A 21,684-nucleotide genomic window follows, 5' to 3' on the forward strand; every position below is an offset into this window, starting at 1 on the left:
GAAATTGTTCAAAAAAAATTATATATCTGAGGGAAAGAACATATATAGTTGTTCTTCAGGATAAATTTATGAAGATGGTATCTCGGTCTATCCGCCCCTTCCTGTTTCCTTTTCACGCGAGCTTGGCTAATCTCTAGACCACCACATCCTGTGGGTGGAATGTGCATCGTGTTTGTTATAAAGTTCTCCGTTCGAACTTGGAACTCGTCAGTCCACGCCTTCCGTTGCTCGCGACATTTTTCCGAAAGTGTCCTCTCGCTGATCCGGAAAATTGTGATAACTTAAATAATATTAATTGAAGCGCGCTTCGCATAATCTAACAATGGATCATAAAGTGTTCTGCTTGAAGGATGGAATATTTGCGATAAAAGGTAGATGAACGCTCAAGAAAGTAATTATTTTTATCATTATTAAAAGATTTTTACGACAATCTCTTAAGAGAAAAGCTAAATCCACAAAGAATGTATAAATTATTCTTGAAACGTAAAACACACCGCGTAAAACCTAATTTTCTTGTGACTGCTTAAAATATACGATAGTGTGCCGTTTGCAAAAATTATAAAAATTATATTTATGGATTATAAAATATAACGTTATCATGTGATCCCCTGCGATTTGTAATACTAACTTGTAAAAGTAACTTTTACATTCTTTTACAAATAATGTCTCAATTATTATTTTTGCATAACATATAAATATCCATAATAATGTTTTTATAGTGTGAAGCAGTATGTCAGCAGTGAAGATGTTTTATTGGGATGACGACTACAGCCGCTGTCTAGCAATCAGAAGTCTTGACGAGTCATTCCATGTACCTGAATCAAATTGTCGTCGCGCGCAAGCAATACACACACTTTCGGCTGTGCTTTACAAACGCTCTATTGCCTCAACTACTTTGTTTTCACTAATCTGGCTTTCTTTTTCTTTAGATTACTGACATCGGATGGTAATGGCCTATTGTGTCCGCAAATAAGTGATAATTTGTAATTCTACTTATACTTGTAGCACCGACTTATCGTATAATTTTCATTCTCTTTAAAATTAGATGTTCAATCTTTGTCGAGTTCTTAATATTCTTAGAAAAATAATTTTCTTCAATCTCTAAAGACGCAAATTATCAGAAATAAGTCCAAATCAAAATTGACAGGACGCGCGCGGTTCAAGAGAGAGACTTAATCTGACTTTAAATGTTTTTGTTACATTGCTACAGCTGAGATCTGTCAATAATTTCATTTGCGCTATTTTTTGAGCATATTGGTTGTCAAAATTAATGCTGCAAACAGATGATGGCTGTACGGAGAAGATCTTTGATATTCTCTCGCATTACGAAAGAGAGACGAAGATATTATCGAACGATTACGTTGCGGCTCTTCATCGGGCACTTTGCTTTTTTAAATGCGAGCTGCCTTTTGAAGGGCAACACCGTGATCGGTTGTATTCATCCATGGAAAATTATGACGAAACGTCTATATTTTATTAAAAACTAATTACCCGTAAAAACATTTTTAAACATTTTCTTTTCTTTTTATATCGATTAAAATAAAACATGTCTCTTACTTTTTTGTTAAATTAAGATTATATAAAAAACAGGAAAATTTGTATTTTTGTATACAATGCGCATTCTCTCTCGGTCATAAATTAATAAAATATATTCCAGCATTCTTTCTATTTCGACACTTTTGTAATCGTCTCTTTAGATTCACGAACCTACATTCTGACTATCAGAGTATTCTCTACCTTCAAATATAAATATAATATTTCTACGGTAAGTTTCGTAAAATATTCGCTGTAAAAAATTCTCTTCCCATAGCGGACAGTATTTTTTATTAAATTGTTTGATACAACCATATTTTGGTGCGACATAATAACGTAGGAGTGTTAATTAATGTTTTTTTCGTCAAAATCAGAGTTCGATATTAGTATTATGATTTTTCTATGCACGATTTTATAAATTGTGGCAATGTGTATGTTGCTCCAATTTTGCAACGTGTCAATTATCGTGTCACTTGTGCACGATTTTATTTATTATGAATCTTTTAGTCGTGATTCTAAATCGAGTATATCGTCTTATTTCATTCTCCCGTTATAATGTAATGAACGCTTAGTAATTACATAAGTCTCAACAATTTGCATACACATACACATTTCTCTCATAAAAATGATAATTATACTAATGTGATAAATATAAATTATGTTACTTTGCTTGCAGATCGATGTGTATAACTATACACTGATTAACTTTGATGTGTGACAATGACAATGATATTAATATAATATTATAACACACAGATATATAATAATTATATTCAGGTAACTTTAAGAACGTTACTAGATAATATCTAACAATAAGATAAAAGCAACATGTAATTTGATTGTACGATCTGTTTATGAGAATGGATGATAGCCAGGTTAATATTCTGCATATTCTTATACACAAATTAACGTTAATTAAAGAATTTATCAGTAGAGCAATTAGCTTTATCTTTGTTCTTTATTGCTTCAGATTCGTATTCCCACTTGTTGCACTTAGATGTAGCGTAAAATATGACTTTTTTGTCTTTTCTACACAATAACTGATTATCGATATCTCTCTCATTTATTCTCCTTTGTACAAATCACAGATTTTTATAGACAATTCGGGCTGTTCTTGAAACCTGTCACAGGTTCGTAACACAAGCACAGCTTATTATTCTTTTTCTTTTTTTAGCTAAAAATACGATACGCGACTCCAACGTATACAACGTATGTACTTGCTTAAAATTTGTCCACAGGTTCGGAACACAAGCACAGCTTATTATTCTTTTTCTTTTTTTAGCTAAAAATACGACACGCGACTCCAACGTATACAACGTATGTACTTGCTTAAAATTTGTCCTCTATAAAAAATCAGTCTCATTGTCTATAAGGTCGCGTTAGTGTCGAGTCTTCCTACACGTCTATGTACATCACTGACGAGAATGACGGCGATGGTGATCAATTGTTAAAAAAAAATCAAACGCTCCTCGAGATACACTTGTATTAATTTTCTACGCTCATCAATCAGATCTTAAGTACATGCACGTACAAAATTTTCATATCAAATCCGAGAACATATGTTTTACTATATAAATATCAAAATTAATTAGAAATAATTAATAGAAATTGAGAGATATAAATATACGATCAATTAACAAAAGCTAATATATAGTTGCTAATGATGTTTATTCCAAATTATTTTTACGGCTTTACATAAATATTTTAAAATATTTTTTCTCACTCTCTCCTTCTCCTCTCTTCAGCAACTATATTTACGAATCACGTAAAACGTCACTGGAGGATTGAATGAAATAAAATACACCATGCGACGTGTGTCGAAAGTTCGTCTACAGAATTGCGAAAGAATACGCGATCTCGCTCTAATACTGCTCTCAAATATTAAAATAAATTACATTCACCCTGTTCTTCCGCGCGCGACACGTGCTTAAAATTCGCTTAATCTAAATTAACTACGGCACGTTCGAATCGCGTATTCTTCGTCTAGTGACAAACTGAAGCGATTGGGAATTCGATCATAGGTCGCGATGTATGTCTATCTTTAGAAGATCCAATACCTAAAATAGACTAATATTAACATTAAAATATATAATTAATATTAAAATGGAGATCTGGGAATTTGATTGTCAAAATTTATATTATAATTTTCAAATAAAAATAACATTTTTATAATAAAAATTTTAAGTTGTCATATTTTTTTTATTCACACTATAATATTATAAATATATTTTTTATTTAGTCAAATGGAGTACGTTTCGAAACTTCAAGTTTGGCATTTACCTTCCATCCTTTTTATATAGCAAGTCTATATATACATATATATATATACATATATATACATACATACATATATATATAATATATGTATGTGTATATATGTATATATATATATATATGTCACATTAGGCATATAATAATTCACTTACAGGTATTGGATTTTCCTGAAAGGACTTTATGTAATCGAGAGGTGCGTCTATCTTATAAAAAAAAAGAAAGAAAAACGTATCTCACAAATGTACAAATTTTCGTTCGCCGCAGAATGCCACTGATATCCACAGCCGCGTCGAACGGGAAATTGTCCTCCAGAAATCCCCCTGATTTATGATAAAACATTCTTATGATGAAACGTCTCGTAAAGTTTCAAGTTAGAACCATTAAAAAAAAATGAAATTTACAACAATACGTAAAATTCTTATAGTTTTTCTGCACAACGCGATTTGCCGGAACTCGTTAGGATCCTTCAGGATCGTAAGCTTACCGGAGAATTGATGTTTAAAACGCTTATCTTATTATATAGTAATATATAAGCCGAACATCCTGACAAATTGGAACGACCTACTTTTACATAAATCAACATTCGAACGATCGTGAAACTAGAGAGAGAGAGAGAGAGAGAGAGAAAGAGAGAGTAACGCGTATAATGTAAATTAGAATAATTTATATTATTACGAACTTAGAATATAATGATTTAATATTACAATATTAATATTCTATAATGATTTTAATATTACAAAATCAAATATTAACTTGGAGAATTTATCATGTTTCATATAATTAGCGAGCAATGTCAACTGTACGTTTCGGAATAGATTCACATTGAAATTTAAATCATCGATATTGTCGTAATTGGAAAAACTTTAATTATTCTTATTGTTAGCGCTAGATACGCTAAACACAATATAGATTCCTCTTTCTCTCAAGCTACACGATTGCACGAGGTAGAAATAGAATAAAACCGGGAAAAATCTTTAATTCGAGTTCTTGCTTGTCACTGCGATAAGTTTAACGTTTTAAAAACGAATAAATCAAAAGCGTATAGTACCCTGTCCGAAATTTAATAAAACTATCATCATTCAATCATTTTCCAATTATCACGAAAATATAGAATGTCTCGCAAAGAAGTAGCTCGATCTTAGTGTATTGCTAATAACAATTTTATTGTTATATTAATAATAATGTAAAAACTAAATTTATTATCAATCCTTGAAACAGGAAATATTATGCAATATCCAACATGCTAAAATAAATGATACAATAATATAATTGCTCAAATGTAGAGCGTAAAATATTTGACTCTTTGAGTATTGATGAAAAAACTGTTATTAACATTGATATTAACATCGAATTACCTTCTCGTGCGCCATCACGTAGATAAATAGGTACTTGATTTAACTGGCCCAACCCGGTTTTACTCGACCTACCTCCTCTTTCCCCAGTTCTCAACAGTTTTCGTTATAAACGGTAATTCCCGTGGATTTATTTCGAACGAGAAGGACGACTTCAGCCAGTGATCGGCGTCGTGATGCCGCCACGGATGTCCTCGTCGTCCTCGTCGTCGTCGCCGTCATCGTCCCGATGTCGCGACGGTCACCAGAAGTGCGACTGCACGTAGCCGCCACCGCCGCCGCCGCCACCACCCATGCCAATCGGATTGAACCGATGCGGGTGTATCTTCTCCATTCGCATAACACCCGGGCCGCCGCCACCACTGCCACCCCCGCCGAGGAAGCCGCCGTGGGGTCCGCTGCGCGGCCCGAATCCGCCCGCCCGGCCCAGCATCCCTGGACCGCTACCGCCACCGCCGCTGACACCCATCCCTGGCGGGCCTCCGATGCTGCGGGCACGTCCCCCGCCGACCCCGACTCCGCTCGTTCCTGGAAAATTGAGGACGCCTGAGATGAAAGCGGACGGTTGAAACTGCTTCTCGGAAGGTGGGTCTTGGTGTGACGCTGCTCCTTTATTTTTTTACTTTTCTCTAACGCAGATCAGGATACAGCCCTACGGAATTTCTCAAACGGAATAACAGAGACACTCCGCTCCATGCACACGAGTTCTTTTTCTCTAGAATTTAATAATTGCTCAGCTGTCACGTCTAATTATAAGTGACGTAAAAATTTACCATTTAATTACATCTCTAGATTTTCGATGATAGAGATAGATGGACAAGATTTGGGAACAATCTTTTTAATATTCTTTTCTTTAATACCTTTTTCTTTTTTTTTTTTTAGGTAAATATCACTTAAAATATATCCATTTCTCTCTAGCATTTACATTTTCATGTTCCGATTTTCCGGCAAATGTTAGAGAAAAAAAAAAAAACGAAGGAGAAGCGTCATTCAGTAGAAAAAGAGGGTCGTGCGAATGACTTAGACGTGGTATATCTGTTTCTAATATTTTAATCAAATTTAACGAGCGACCGCAGCGAGGAAACTCGCGACTGCGGTAACGAGAATAGGAAAGATGTAAGATGCTGATTAAGAAAAATCTCCAGAGGATCGTTAACGATACGTTTCTTCCTTTTTTTCTTGAAACGTCGTGATCCTCGGGAGTGTACTTTTTGTCCTGATGATTTCTTTCCTTTTTTTTTTTTATACGAAGAAAGCTCCATTGTTTTAGCTTGCCCGATTGTCAAGAGTATAAAAATGGTACAAAAGAAAAAAAATATTCATAGAACGCGACGCTTGTGCAACCTGATTTTCAACACTTAATTTTAATGGCATAATTCCCGTGGAAAACGAATGTGTATAAAAGTATCACAGAGAGAGAGAGAGAGAGAGAGAGAGAGAGAGAGAAAAAAGAGAGAGCCATTGTGTCCGATACGCGGTTTTCTCTTGTGTTTCGAAAATTGAATTTATCCTGTGTCTGTATAATCGTGTCTAAATTCAATTTCACGTCGCGCGCGAGGGATCATTCATCAATCATATCATCAGCACAAAAAGCGTCGATCGATACAATAATTCACATTTAATGCTCAACACGTTTAAATACAAATATCCGTACAACGAGATACGAACATTGATCTGTAACTGCTATAATGTGTCATAGTTTTGTGTGTATCTCTCTATCGCTACGTACGTAATCTGTGTCAGTGTATATGTGTATATGTGTTTGTCGCATTGTAAACATTATCCTTAATGTGATACTAGATTCGCTTAAAGACGATTAATTCTCGCTAATTCAGATATTTTTTTTTTTTTTTTTTTTTTTTTTTTTTTTTTTAATTAACTCTCTTTTAATACAAATATTTATATATTTTTTAAATTTCATAGTGAACAAGAGAAAAATACGGTGGATATATCATCGAGAATGTCGCGAGCGTTCTCAACCGAGGCCGAAGAGGCGAATTTCTCTTCTCAAGAGAATGAGTTGTTTCGAGCAAACTATCGCTGTTTCTTTCGATTAGAGATAACTTCCAGTATCTAAAATTAACACAAATCATTAATTAAATACTAATTAAAAAATTAACCGTGGTTATTTAATACTAAAGAAATGAAAGCTTGAGTTGAAGTATTTAAATTGTATAATTATATTTAAATTGTAATAATTATATTGTAATAATTATAATTAAAATGTATAAAATTATATATTTTGTTTTAATAATTAAAAAATTTTTTTAAGATGTTTGAGAAACTTAATTTACGATAAATTACGAAAATGTTTAATGTATTAAAAATTGGAAAGTTCTCGTGAAATATGTTTCATATTCGTCTCGTAATCAAGAGAAATGCGATAATTTTAAAAACCCTGTGTATTGTTTATTAAATTAACATCGTATACTTATTGAAAAACGAAAGCTTACGAAGAAGTTATGCTATCTTATTATACTATAGTTCGCTGTTAGCTTATCGATGTAATCATTTCGGGGTATATTGGATATGGCTGACATGTTGCATGTATGTGTCACTGAAATTTTAATGTATGTAAAATTAATTTAAATCTCGCATTTAAAAATTAAATCAAAAGAGAGGAAGCTAAGCTTCGTTAATTCACTTGTTTCGCTAGTATGTTTTGTTTTTCTCTTTGCATTCTCGTTAGTATTTTCTTATTCTTATCACAGCCATCGTTAGCACTACTGGACTTCGGGATTAACCATTTCGCACATTCTTCGATCCGTTAAACCTTACAATTTACTACTTAACAGTTTAAAACTATTTACAATCGCATCTTTCGATTACAATGTCAAGTCGCATTCACGTCACATTTTATCTAATCGCAAACTTATGCGAAGGAAAAATCATGAATCTCTCATATCATATAATATTGTTATATAATATGTTATGATCTTTGATTTGATTGTAAATTATAAATATATTATATTATCATTCATGATTCATATTTTTTATCAAAAAAAAATTATTTTTCTTTACATCAATTATTACCGCAATACATTTTCGTGATTAAAATATCTGTAAGATTTTTAACTTAATTTTAACTTAGATGTTTAATCTTATAAATTGTTTACGATTAGAGAAATGAAAACGCGATGAAAGTTCTTCTCATGGCGGTGATCGAAAGATATCTTATATTAATTTATCTAACTTACTTATTATATATCTATAACGATCGTACTATGCAGCATATTATGTATCGATTCGTTAATCGATCGATTGTCGGAAGATTATTAAAATAGTATTCAAATCCCGCAAATTATTAATAATAAAAATTGAAGATTCTCTCTATAAATTAAATATCGGATATTTCTAATGCAAACCAACTTATTTTTTAATGATAGCTTTTAATATCAATTTTACCTCTATATAGAATATCACATAGTATTATTAAATCAATATATATTTATTAAATTATTACCAAAGTTTCCTCAAGAATAAAAAAAAATTATATAAAACCGCAAAAAAAATTAAAAAATTTGCTACAAGAAAAAATTTACGATTCTATACATATTTTTCAGATTAATTTCTAGCCTCATGCGATACTTGATACTTTACTATGTAAACGTATCTGCAAACGCATCGGCGTTTAAAAATGTAGTCCATCGGCTCGCAACTCCCCGACAATCGATCGGTCAGCAGCCAAAGCGGGTCAAACGCCCGGCGCATTCGCAATATTAAATTCCTAGAAGTTTCGACTTCGCAAAGTTTACCCTTACGAAGAAGCGCCTAAATATCTTACGTTGAGCAAGGTGGATCGCGTCCTCGATCGCGTTACGCGTTTTAGGATTTCATCCCTTAACTGGGGTGACGTCACCGCAACTTTAATACGTATGAGAGAGAAATAGACATTTTTACGGGTTAGCAGTCTCTTTTGAAGAGTCCTTGAAGAATTCTGTAGTTATTTCGTAATTAAAATTCCGCAATTATTATATGATTAACTTTTCACAATAAATATATTGTATGCATACAAAATGTGTTGCATTATAAAAAGATGAGAGAATACCAGTTAAGGGTGAAAACGCACCCTCCCTCTCGTAAGCGCGATCTACGACAAGACGGAAGAAAATAGAGCGCGATCAAACACAAGGTACAAATATTTTACTAGTACGATAAAAGTTATAATACGAAGCATCCAGCATGATTTAGTCTTAAGTCGCATCAATGACAAGATTGAATCAATATCATAATTCTATTAGACAGCGTTTTCTATATTTGCTATTATCCGCTAGTCAAATAACAATAGAGATTCCTTAACATATGGCATACACACACGCCCAATAACAATTTAATAATTTATAAATATATATAACAATGAAAAACTATATATATTAATATCACGTGTTTTAATTATTATAAAGATTTTATTTTATAAGGCTACGCGATAAAAAAAGATCACACTATTGGAAGAGAAATTTCGAATTATAGAATTTTAGTGCGATAAAACTCTCGCATGCGTCAAATTATTACGCCCAGAATGTGATCGCGTTCCATTTTCTTCCTTCGCAAGCAATTGGCAAGGTAGTGCGATAAATTCATGGAAGGATGGACGATTGTCAAGGTCGAAAGACATACGTATTATTTCCTAGTTCTCAGTAGCCACCACTTTAGTGACTCTCTTGCCACCGGATCGGTCGGTTTAAAACTTCGTTCGGGATTCCAAAGAGAGATGAAGGTTGTGTAACAGTGCGAATCGTTACTCGCTGTCGCGATAGAATTACGCGAGACGACAGGGTTCTATTCTCTACGAAAAACGAGCAAATATCTCGTCTATCTTTCAACACGTGTATTATTAACTAACTGTACTGGTATTGTTCAATGCACTCGGTGGCGTAACGTGTCGCAGATAAAACAAATGGAAGATATTCTATCGATATTCTATGCTTTTATATCCGGCGATTGCTACACGATATCGAAATGCGGATAGTGAGCGCATTCACTTACGAATTAAAAAAAAATCGATTTAGCTATTTGTAATTCTTCAGCATCAATTAAATATCTTTTTACAGCGCACTTTATACGACCAAATCAACTTTTCTAGATAAAAATCTTTTTAGATTTTCCTTTTTTTTTTTAATATAAGCTGCTTCAAAAATTTGAGATGCATAGCTAAATCGATTGTCATACTGTCTTAAATATACATTAATGTATTGTTTCAATTTGTGTATTCAAGATTGCCACCGAGAACATATAATCGGACGCATCTTCAACTTGCGGAAGCATTGTGTATATGATATTTTCTTCGAACTACGGAATAACTCTAAAAATATCGTGATCCCTACTACGAGAAAGGATATCTAATAAATATTCATTTGATCTGTAGATTTTTTATAGACTGCAGCGGCTATATATAACTGCTAACAAGATCTGGCGCGCGTAAAGTCTCATTTTATTTGTTATGTTGAGAATTAATATCTATCTACGTAGCACACAGAGAGACGAAATCTGCTCCGATTTTTTTTATTCACTAGATCGTTGAGACCAATCTCATCGGATTGATCGTATTTTCCTATGTCACGTGTAACGTTGTACGAAGAATCGCTGTATCTAATCCAAAAAAGAATCTCGAAGAAAACGTGTGTCGTCAAAATCTATTAAATATTACACGTTCATTATATGATATACGGCAACGATTCTATACCGTGTTTGGAATAACAAAAATCGCAAGGATTTAAAACTTACGAAACACAGACTTTATATACAATTGTAAAACTCTTAGGCCCGCTGCGAATAATTGCGATTAATTTACGATTGTTGAGCAAAAATCATATATATTGCGGTACTTGGTATTATGATAACTTCCGATATAATTACTGTCCAAGTTATATCGAAGACTTTTACTATTCTTTTTATATTCAACGCAGTTTTATATTAGCGCATCTCCTTTTTCAAACTTCTCGCCTTACGAATACAAACATCAAAAGATAATATATTTGTCCAACATTTATAAAATAATTTCTGTCGAATTTTACAAGCTAAACTAGTGCTTTTAAAATAAGTATAATATCTGTTTCGCTCTCATATAGAATGAATAAAATTTTTAGAAACAACATTGAGGAAATAACCCGCCGCATTAAAATCGCCCTCATGGATTTTATACGGTACACAAAATTACATATCACACCTCCGTTGAAATACACGCGATGTTCCTCGATACCAAAAATCTAAATTTAATTTGAAAATTATCTTTTGTCCTAATTACAAGAGAGGCGCTACAATTAATGTCGAGAATCGATACAATTTATACAAGTAATCAACGATTCGGCGAACAATTTGCTAAGATTGCTCCTGTCTCATGAATCGCCGAGCGGCGAACGTTCCTCGCGCGATTACATCAAGTTACATCGGGTGGAACACATTGCGACATACACGATCGTAATCTCTCCAGGTTCCACGAACTGTTGCTCGCGTGGATCCTCGTTTAATTACAACTGTAGGAAGGATCGTGTGCGTGTATATATATATATATAGTACGGAACGTTCAACGACACGGCGACACAACAACGATAACATCGTTCGCTATTTAATAAAGATAATGAGCATAGCGCTGATATTTATTCCTCGCCGGGTATAGACGCTCTCCTTCACAAGGCAAGCATAGAAATGAAAACGTCATTGATTAGGTCTCTCTCACACAAGTTCCATCTTTGCGCGTGGCCGCGTCATTAAAACGGTTCGATAAGGGTACAGTATCATGCACTTGGATTCCTTACTAAAGCATAGACGCAATAAAATCACAACCAAGTCGCTAGAGACAATTGCGCGAGATATATCTTTGTATCTTTATCTCAATTTGACAATTAATTTCCAAATAAAAAACTAACGGCGCAAAATTAATTTGCAACTTAAAAACCTAAAATCTTACATTCAACTTAACATACACACACATTCGTTTCTTAGGAAAGAAATATTTTCTTTAAACAACCGTAACATAATAATCGAAAAACGCGCATAATTTATAAAACTGCCTAACTCGCTCTGGATTTGCTTAAAAATTAAATAGGATTGGAATAAAAACAGAAAGAGAGAGAAAGAGAGTTACGTATGAAAGACAGAACGTACAATCGAAATTTGTGAAAACAAAGTATATATTTTGGACATAGGAAATAATATATATATATATATATATATATATGTATATATATATATATATAACAAAATGTCGTACAAAAAACTTAAACAACGCCTTAGTCACGCTAAAGCACAAAGAGCATCAGCCATATATGGAACATGATATTAATATCGGCGAACGCGAAGCTACTGTGTGCTCAATAACATCGTACATGGGCAACAGTAGTAGAGTACTCTTAACAACAAAGTATCAAGCGAAAATACGAACAATAGCAGCAGAGCTAGGAAAAAACAGAAGGTAGGCGAAATCGTTAAGTTAATCGGTCCAGCTAACCAGCATTCAAACTGAAACTTTCTATGAACGGCATTTTCTTTTCTTTGGTGCGGCAACGAGCTGTGTCTCTCCCGGGTGAGGTGTTTATATACCGCACAAAACGCGGCGTACATAACGCGTACCTCACGTATCTCGTCACCAGATCACACACAAGACTCTTGTATCACAACACTGCATTCCTTTTGTTCTTTTCCTTTCAGTTTCCTTTTTTTTTTACGAGAATCGCTCGAGAGCCAAGCGGTGTCTCTCTTTTCACATCGAGTCATGCGCACGACTTTGAGAAAGTGGAAAGAAAAAAGGACACGCGCGCGAAGATAGAGGAGTAAAGAGACACGAGCGAGGAACCGTGTCTCCAGTCGTTTCGCGGAGATTTTTCTCCGCGTTTGAACGTGGTCGTGTGTGTGTAACACGTGTCAGAATATAAACACCCTTTCGGTTCTCTGTGTACACAAAAGGTGCTTAGTGCGTTAAGTCGTTGTGGTCTGATTTAGATGCAGCCATCTTATCTGACAAAACATTTCAATGTTAGACAAATAGCATGACAAAAGAAAAAAAAAAAAATACGATTTATATCTATGAATAGCAATTTATACTACCCATATACGATAAAATTAAAGATTTTTATCGAAACATAGGGAAAAAATGTTGCGTGATGCAGAACGCGGAAATACAATAGTAATGACTTTGTCGCGACAAAAGAAGCATTTTGCGCCGTATAAAAAGAAAAATCTACTCTACCAAATCTCTGAGAAATATCGAGATACCAGGTAGATCGAATACGCAGATCAACAAAATCGCATTCGATCCAAAGACACATCACACAGGCAAATAGAATAAAGTATAATAATCTTTCGATCAAAACATGAAAATAAACATCGAGTGTGAAATTAGTGCTTTCCTATGTAAACTAGACGTATTACAGCAATCGTATTACAGTATTACAGTATTACGGTAAAAGAGATGCAAACCATTTCAACTATATATTTTAGCATAGAATTCACTTAGAAGCCAAAAAATGCAAACTCGGCCTGGCAGCGCTAATTCCACTCTTTTCCATTACCTAAAAGTTTTGAATTTCAACGAAAGAACAATGCGTTTAATTTATCATTTACCACTGCCAGGTAGCGAGATAAAGTCTATTAATGAGTAGCTGGTCTCGCGCAATGTATATATAAAACTACTTACCGCGGCTTTGATTGTATCCGGCTTGCCAGCCCGCGTAATACGCCGCCTTTTGTTTCCCGTGTTCCTCCGCGATTTTTACGCTAAGTGGCTCCGATCCACCCTCCGGTATTGTACCGTGAAGTTGTGCAATAGCCTCCTGAGCTTCCTCCCTTTTATCGAATCTGCAAATTAGGAAACGGCAAATGATTTTAAAAGAGTTATAGAAATGTATTAATTTTTTATTATTTATGAAAAATAATAATTTAACATTGAAATATGTATAATAATACGTAAAAATTTCTTAAGAGCTTAAAAATATTAGAGAAACTTTAATCCCTCCATTATTTATTTTTAATTAATTTACTAGCGTTTTTTCAGCTCGATAAAATCGAAATGAGAGGCATCCAAGCAAGATTCACAACTGTTGGCATAAACTACAACAGCTCTATTTCGCGCGAATAATATATTTCGTACAATTCTAGAGTATCCCTAGTTTATTCGTACGTTTTATCTAGGCCAAACTAAAGGGAGCGTATTAGAATTATGCAATTGAAACCAGGAGATGTACAAAAATACTTTGGCAGGAAACTTTCGTGAAATAAATATGCGCGCACGGATTCATGCACCGCGTTGTGTAACGATATAATATGATTGCCGCGAACAGCTGTTTTGAAATTGTTCCAATTTTCGATACCGCACATTATTTATACGCGTACTTGATAAATGTATACTTATATGTAAAGTCTCATAAAAATTTATTAGATTAATGAAGCTACTTTTTTTCTCTTTACCATATGTATAAATATTTATAGATATTTATGAATACAAACTGCTGTGTAAATATAAATCTTTATTAATATTTAAAAGATGGAAAAATCAAGATTAATGATAGAAACTAATCATATCTACTCACCTCACAAACGCTACCCCTCTCGGTAAACCGGTGAGTTTATCCTTCAATATATTTTTCTGCACAATATTGCCGAATTTGCTGAAAATTTCGTCGATCTGACTTTCCGTTATATTTCTGCAACGTGAAACGCGATGTCTTTTAGTACAATAAATTTTTCTCATTATTAATTAATTTCGTAGAAAATGAATCGTAGTTTACCTTGGTAAATTCGTAACGTAAAGATTAGTTTCCTTAATTTCTTCTCCAGAAGGACGAGCGAAAGACACTTTCAAACGTTTATTTTGCACTTGAAGCCCGTTTAATGTGCTTATCGCCGTCGCGGCATCCTCAGCTTTTGCATAATTCACAAAACCAAAGCCGTAACTGTAACCAGTCTATATAAATGTTAAAATTAGTACTATACATATAATACATCTCATGTATCGCATAACTTCTATGATACAGAACTAACTATACTCGAATACAATCTACCTTGTAATCCTTCATGACTCGACAGGACTCGACCGGACCGATCGTCACAAACAGACTGTACAGCTCCTTCTCGTTCATGTTTTGCGGAAGGTAATTGATGATCAGATTCGTTCGCGGTTCTTCATGGCTTTTGGTTTGGTGGTGCTGCTGCTGCTGCTGCTGTTGTTGCTGAGCTTGAGATTGCGGCTGCTGCTGCTGCTGCTGCTCTCGTTGATCGGTCATTTTGTGGCACTGTGGCTGTTGCAGGTCACCTCCCGACGACGATGCCTGATTCGACGAGACGATCTGATTTCGCTGCAGTTGACGTTGCTGTTGCTGCTGCTGCTGTTGCGCGATCACCAACAATTGGGCTTGCGGTTGCTGTTGTATACTCCAACTGGTACCGTCCAGTGAAACAACCGTCGACGGGATCATCGGCAAATACAAAAAATATAAACAAATCCATTACTACGTCTTCCCCGCTCGTAGGCCAGCCTGCGCTTTCGAACGCTCTCATCTTTCTCTCTCTCTCTCTCTCTTTCTCTCTAAGCAGTCACAAAATAAATAGAAAATAAATGTGCAATATATATGTATTGATGCCAGACCTGTGTGTGAGAAACAAACAAACAAAGGCAAGTAAGGATAAAACAGAATCATATAGCGGGCAAAAATCAAAGATACAAAGTGGGCGTGATAAGTAAAAAATTGTTTGCAAAATTCTTGACGCGGTTGAAAATAAAACGCTATAAGTGTATGAAATGTGTTGGAAATTGTATAGTACTTTGTCCTACTAATCTAAACCTCAACGTCTTTCGCATATACTCGTTAATATAATTCTCAGTATCTTCTAAGAGATTTAATTTTTTGAATTTCACCGAAGAGACTCGAATACAAATAAACAGCCGATACAATCAAAACGTTTCGAGAAATCACAAATATATATATATATATATATATATATATAAAACAGTACGGTCGTGCAATGATACCGTGCGATATCGAATTTCATTGAGCGCCGACAACGTCGACGCGAGGGGACAGAGTTACTCGTTCATTCAAGTCGAGCCACGAAACGCGCGAACAGAGAACGGGAGAAGGGAGGGAAAAGAAAATTTTCCGCGTATTCGCCCGTGTTTACGAAACGCCGACGTTCGATCGTAATCATTATCGTTGTCGCATTTAAACGACGCCGCGCGCGACGTCGTTCTCCTTTCGTCGTCAACAAAAGCGACGAGAGACAACAATAAAGACGGAATGAGAACTGGAACGCGACGAGAGCTAGGGCGGGAAGAGAGAAGGGAGAGGGGAGAAGAGGGAGAGAAATGGAATTTTCAAAGTTCCCGAGGAACGTAACCTTTTGGCCTTATTTTGAAGATGCCCGGGGAAGAGTGGCCCGGCGGATTCGTGAATCGACCAAGCTGCTAGGGAACGTGAGAGGGAGAGAAACGGAAGGAGCGAGAAACGGAAGGAGCGACAAGGTGGGAGGGGGAAGCGAGGAAGAGCGAGAGAGATAGAGGAAGCGGAACGCAGAGAGCGACGAGAAGAGGGGAAGGCTACGTTGTGTGTGTGCGCGTGTGTACGTACGTGTATGTGCGCGCGCACATGTTCACGCCTTCTCGCATGTGTGTACATACCCGGAGAGCCACGGAGAAGAAGAACTAGCAGAGTCGCGGAGCGGAGCGACGCGGGCGTACGAATGGCGCTCGCTCTCCTCCTCCACGCGTCGCGTCTCGTCTCGTCACGTCACGCGCCGCTCTGATGCACACCGACGAGGACGGATAATTATGTAAGCGCGCGTACTGTCAGCATCGCGCGCGCCTCGTCCAAGTCCAACACCCACGATAACCGCGCTCGTTGCGCCGCGCTCCGCCGGACTGCGGCGCGAATAAGGTTATTCCGCGCGATCTGACAGGGACGCGCACACCCAACGGAAGACTCGACCCGCGCGCAGACGGCAGAATGCCGGTACGGCGTTCTCGGCGGAGCGCGGAGAGAACGAACCCGCCTGCGACCGAGGGTACGGATATACCCGCGACGGTTGACGCGACGCGATGCGATGCGAATGCGGTGCCGACGCGCGCAGGGAACGACGCGACGGAATGCGCGCGCGTGTCCTATGTATGTGTGTGTGTGTATGTGTATACACGAGAAGGAGAGGAAAGAGCGGCACAACCGACACGCCGCACGCGAGTGTACTGACTGAGCCCCAGCCCTGACCTGCCTCGCGCGACACCCTCTCGCGGCACGCTGCCCCACTATTCCGGCATCGACACGATGACGACGACGACGACGACGACGACGACGAGGATGGTTCTGCCGACGTTCCTCCTGCTGCGCCGCGTGACGTATAGCGGCGTGTGTGCGCCGGTCCCGCCTAAAGTCGCGCGCGTGTTTACGCCACGATTGCGACGAGGCGCCAACTTTTCCTCTCTCTCTCTCTCTCTTTCTTTTTTTATTTTACTAGACGCATCGAGTCTTGCGATAAGCGAGAACGATGTCGGGAAGAGGGCACGTGTAAAGAGCTGTCGCTATCGTTACCCTGGAATTTTCGCGATCTTTATCCATCTCTGTATGATCTATTTTTAGGTTACCTTCTAATCGTTTTCGCGCGTAAATGTATATATTTATCTTTCGCTTTTTAGATTATCAAGAAGCACGTCGAAACACTTTCGAAATTGTTTTATTCAGATAATAATATCGAGATCGCTCTCTCTCTCTCTCTCTCTCCGCGTTTCGATGAAGGGATATAATCGGATAGAGAATTTTGTAGCGAATCGTGTATGCCAAGGCGTTTATTATTCCGGAATACAATTTACGAATACGATCGACCTTAAAGCGTTTTCGGAACGGATAGTTTTCCACGCGCGTTGCTCTTTACGAAGACGTTACGTGAACGCGACAAAATATGTCCCACTTTTGATGAGTGTTGCAAAACACGCGATTGCTTTTTCCCGTACTATCGCGCACGTGTTCTCTCTAGTGCAAGTTCTCGGGCAAAAAAGATCGATCGTCGCATACGAAATTAAAGATCTTGTAACACGGAAACGGGTTGCACGGACGTAAGACGGGGATATAAAACGCCAATTAATCACTCGCACGTGTCTTCTCGGAGAGTTTCATAAATACCAGCCAAGAATACAGTCTCCGCATCCTTGTCATACATATCGAAAAATAGACGATTGTCAGAAATAAGCACGCTATTTCGTTGCACATAAACGCGTGATATTGTCGCGAATTCAGCCGATCTTCGCGTGAAATCATTTTCATCTCGTGTCAAATTAACAAATTCGGTCAACTTTATTAACTATTAATTGAACGAAGTAAATAAAAGAATAATATATATTTTCTGAAAAGATATCTAAGAAAGATGGATTGTAATTCGACAATTATTTTTTGGCTTAATATCGGAAATAGAATTTTATGACGTTTCTAAAATTTTTATATTACCTAAAAACTTGATTTTTTATTCAAATATTATTATTTGCTTCGATTTTATATTAAAAAGATGGACGAAGATGTAGATGAGTTTCTTTTAGAAAGAATCGATAAACGTATTCATTCATCTCTTTCCTCGTATCAAAATTCTATATAGAAGTTATCACGCTAGATATCCCCCCCCCTCTCTCGCTCCGCTCCTCCCAGCTCTCCGTAAAAAGGAACCTACTGATGATGTACCTCAAAGCAGCCTCCCAGGAAGGGACGGCGAACATCGCAAGTTCACCTCCGTTGCGTCCGTCGTCCGGTAGGCTCTCTCAGTCACGAGGGCAACGAAAATGCACGGCTCTCTGTCACGAAAGGCCGCTCCGCGTACGCGCGACAGTCATTTCTCGCGTCTCGCGTATTTTGTTTCCCAAGCCGCAAGGTCGTTTTACACGTTCGCGTTTTAACGACGGCCTGCTATCGCCGTCTCCATCGTCGACGACGACAACAAGTTCGTCGAGTGAGAGCGATCGATTAAAATTGCACGATCCATCCGGCATCGCGTCATTTTCGAATATGAGACAGCAGAGCATTTTACATACATATATCTATGTACGTCAGAATTTATACAAATTACGTAGAAATATGTATAAAAAGTTTACATCAACAATTACTGATAATTATATATTTCGGATGTAAAATACCAATGACATCTTGCTCAGGATCTCTGTCTTCCTATACATATGTAGTATATAATTTTTAATTCTCAATCGTCATAATAAAAGATGCGGTTGCGTGGTTATGTGTGTGTGTGTGTGTGTATGTGTGTGACATATTTCGCTTATTCGCGGAATTATATCTTGCCAAATCAAGAAGAAACAGACCTGACCAGAGTCGCACGAGCGCATTACAAGACACTGCATTGCGCTACGGCTGTTTGCAGCCCCTCCTCCCCTCTCCGAATCCCACCAAAATTTAGCGGGAAAACACGCCCTGCCTCGCGGAGGGAGCGAATAAACGAGATATTTTTCAACGCCGAAAACGATTCCTCGTCAATAATTAATACTTTTTCGTAGATAAACGGCGATATTTTTCTTTCTTACCTCCTTCTAACGGCTCAAAGACGGAACAGCTGACGAGAATAATGCTTCGAGACGTGCGCCAGAAATGTCAACACCGTGAAGTTACGCATATACGGAGCGTGCTCGAATCGCACGTGTGTCGTATCTGGGTATCTCCGTGCATCGTGACAATTGATTAAAAAATCCAGATAAATTCGTGCTAAATTAATTTGATATTTTACGAGAAAGAGATATACCGTCGTACGATACATTTTTTATAAAATCTTATGTTAAATTTCTCAGGGACATCGAACTTTGTCTATTATTCAAGTCATCGATATAAAAACACATAGATGCAAGCATCCTCGGTAATTTCACGATGTCAATGCATTCCTGGACGAGTATTTTTACATCGAATTCGCAGAAGTGATCGCGCGACTTTATTTCACGTCTATTGCGTTCTATCTACTTGTTAATAAAACGCCGCATAGTCGGAGAATGTAAATGACGAACCCCGAGAATATCACGTAACATAACAACGCGTGATCCTCGTCGATGTAACATAAAACGTTCGCGAAGGAAAATTGCATTCTATCCTCGCGTTCTCGCGAGACGTGTGCTGCGTTTTGGTTCTTTTAAACGCGGGAGAGAAATAAAACCCGCAAATTCAACGGAACTCGCATTTAGCGTTATTATAGCTGGGTATAAATATGGATCAAAGTAAACAAGGATCTATATAATTTCCCCCTTCCCTGGACGGTACCAATGCCGTTCGCGAGATAACGCGTGCGAATTTTTATACGGGCGTCGGCGCGACACGTGTCTGCATATTTGACAGCTATATGAAATCTATAAGCTTCGAAAATAGATGTGTAAATTCTCGCGCGATAATTCGATCGCGAATCAATCTTACGTGAAGAATAGAATCGCATTACAACGATAAAATAAATTCTAGATACGATCTCTTTCTTAGTCTAATTGGCAAGAAAGATGCCTTCATTCTTGTTAATATTAAATATTTCGCAATAAAATGTCAAAATAATTAAATTATTAAAATAAAGTCAAAATATGTCACAAAAAATATATTAAGGCGAAAATAAATAAATAAATAAATATATGAATATGTATTATGTAAATTAGGAGGAAACGAGGAGCGGTTCGGTTTCAGTGGCTTGACTCAATTCTTACCGGCCTTGAAAGTTCAGCTGCTCCGCGTTCTGATTCCGGGCGCATTTATGCGTCTCGGGCCGTCCCGGCGCATACCTGGACCTAGTATCGATTGAGTCGAACTTGCCACGGCGATCCCTATAGCGACTTCACGAGGTCGCCTCTCGATCGCTGTCACGGCTCATTTCACGAATACACAAGCCGCGGAAGCGATATATAATGACTATTGCTATGACTGTGTGTATATATATATATATATGTAACAAATTATATATATAATCGCCCGGTCAGTTGAAAAACTTGGTCAGTCGCAAAAGTTCGTTGCCAACGACGGCGTTATATATCCGCGAAAAAAAGATGGCTACGACGATGCTCTACCGTAACGTTGCAAATCGCGATGCAACGGAGCGATTATATATGGATATGTATAAATTAGGTTATCGCTTTAGCGGGCTTGTAAGACACTCTAGCGGGATTCAGTTCACCAGGAGTTCGATACCGAACGCGAACGGTATACACACTCTTGCACTCGCGATTCCGCGCGAGACGAACTCGATCAGCGAACGGCTCGATTATCCACGCGCTTTGGATTATACTGCATTATAATCGGACGCCATGATGTCGTGAAGGTTGGGTTAACCCATAGACGTATCCTCCGGGGGGCCCTGAATCACTTTCGATTAATATCAGTTCAGTCTTTTTGATAAAAAATTTTATTATGTGCCAATAAATAAATTAGGATTATAGATATGTGGTAGCTTGAGAGCAGGGCTATATAGAGGCCGAGTATATTGTAGCTGCCTTATTATCATCGTTTTTAAAGCAACGATTTCTTTTTAAAAACCGCTTGTACATATGTGTATTTTACACACATCGAGAATATATAATTAAATATATATATTT

At 37.1% G+C, this 21,684-nt stretch overlaps 1 protein-coding gene across 8 annotated transcripts; it reads right to left on the reverse strand.

Annotated features, from left to right (window-relative positions):
* Positions 1-2,829: 2,829 nt before the first annotated feature.
* Positions 2,830-21,675, reverse strand: LOC115244985 (sex-lethal homolog). 8 transcript variants are annotated; one of them, XM_029823026.1, is made up of 6 exons: positions 20,803-21,675; positions 15,155-15,530; positions 14,882-15,057; positions 14,684-14,797; positions 13,792-13,952; positions 2,830-5,687 (listed from the first exon to the last, which is right to left on the reverse strand). In XM_029823026.1, exons 2-6 carry the CDS (start codon positions 15,374-15,376, stop codon positions 5,401-5,403), a joined length of 960 nt encoding a protein of 319 aa, XP_029678886.1. In that variant the 5' UTR covers positions 15,377-15,530; positions 20,803-21,675; the 3' UTR covers positions 2,830-5,400. The 8 variants fall into 8 exon arrangements, with proteins under 8 accessions (XP_029678886.1, XP_029678884.1, XP_029678885.1 ...); XM_029823024.1 differs by having other exon boundaries at positions 15,155-15,738; XM_029823025.1 differs by lacking the exon at positions 20,803-21,675 and adding an exon at positions 18,809-19,178.
* Positions 21,676-21,684: the final 9 nt, after the last annotated feature.

The sequence above is a fragment of the Formica exsecta genome, unplaced genomic scaffold (genome assembly GCF_003651465.1).
Source record: "Formica exsecta isolate Colony F162 unplaced genomic scaffold, ASM365146v1 scaffold90, whole genome shotgun sequence".
NCBI lineage: Eukaryota > Metazoa > Arthropoda > Insecta > Hymenoptera > Formicidae > Formica > Formica exsecta.

Coding starts and splice junctions, on each gene's coding strand:
- LOC115244985 (XM_029823024.1), bottom strand. CDS start 15,568: ATGATCCCGTCGACGGTTGTTTCACTGGACGGTACCAGTTGGAGTATA. Junction 15,058..15,154: donor GAGTCATGAAGGATTACAAG/GTAGATTGTATT, acceptor ACATTTATATAG/ACTGGTTACAGTTACGGCTT. Junction 5,688..13,791: donor CGGATACAATCAAAGCCGCG/GTAAGTAGTTTT, acceptor TCAATTTTCCAG/GAACGAGCGGAGTCGGGGTC.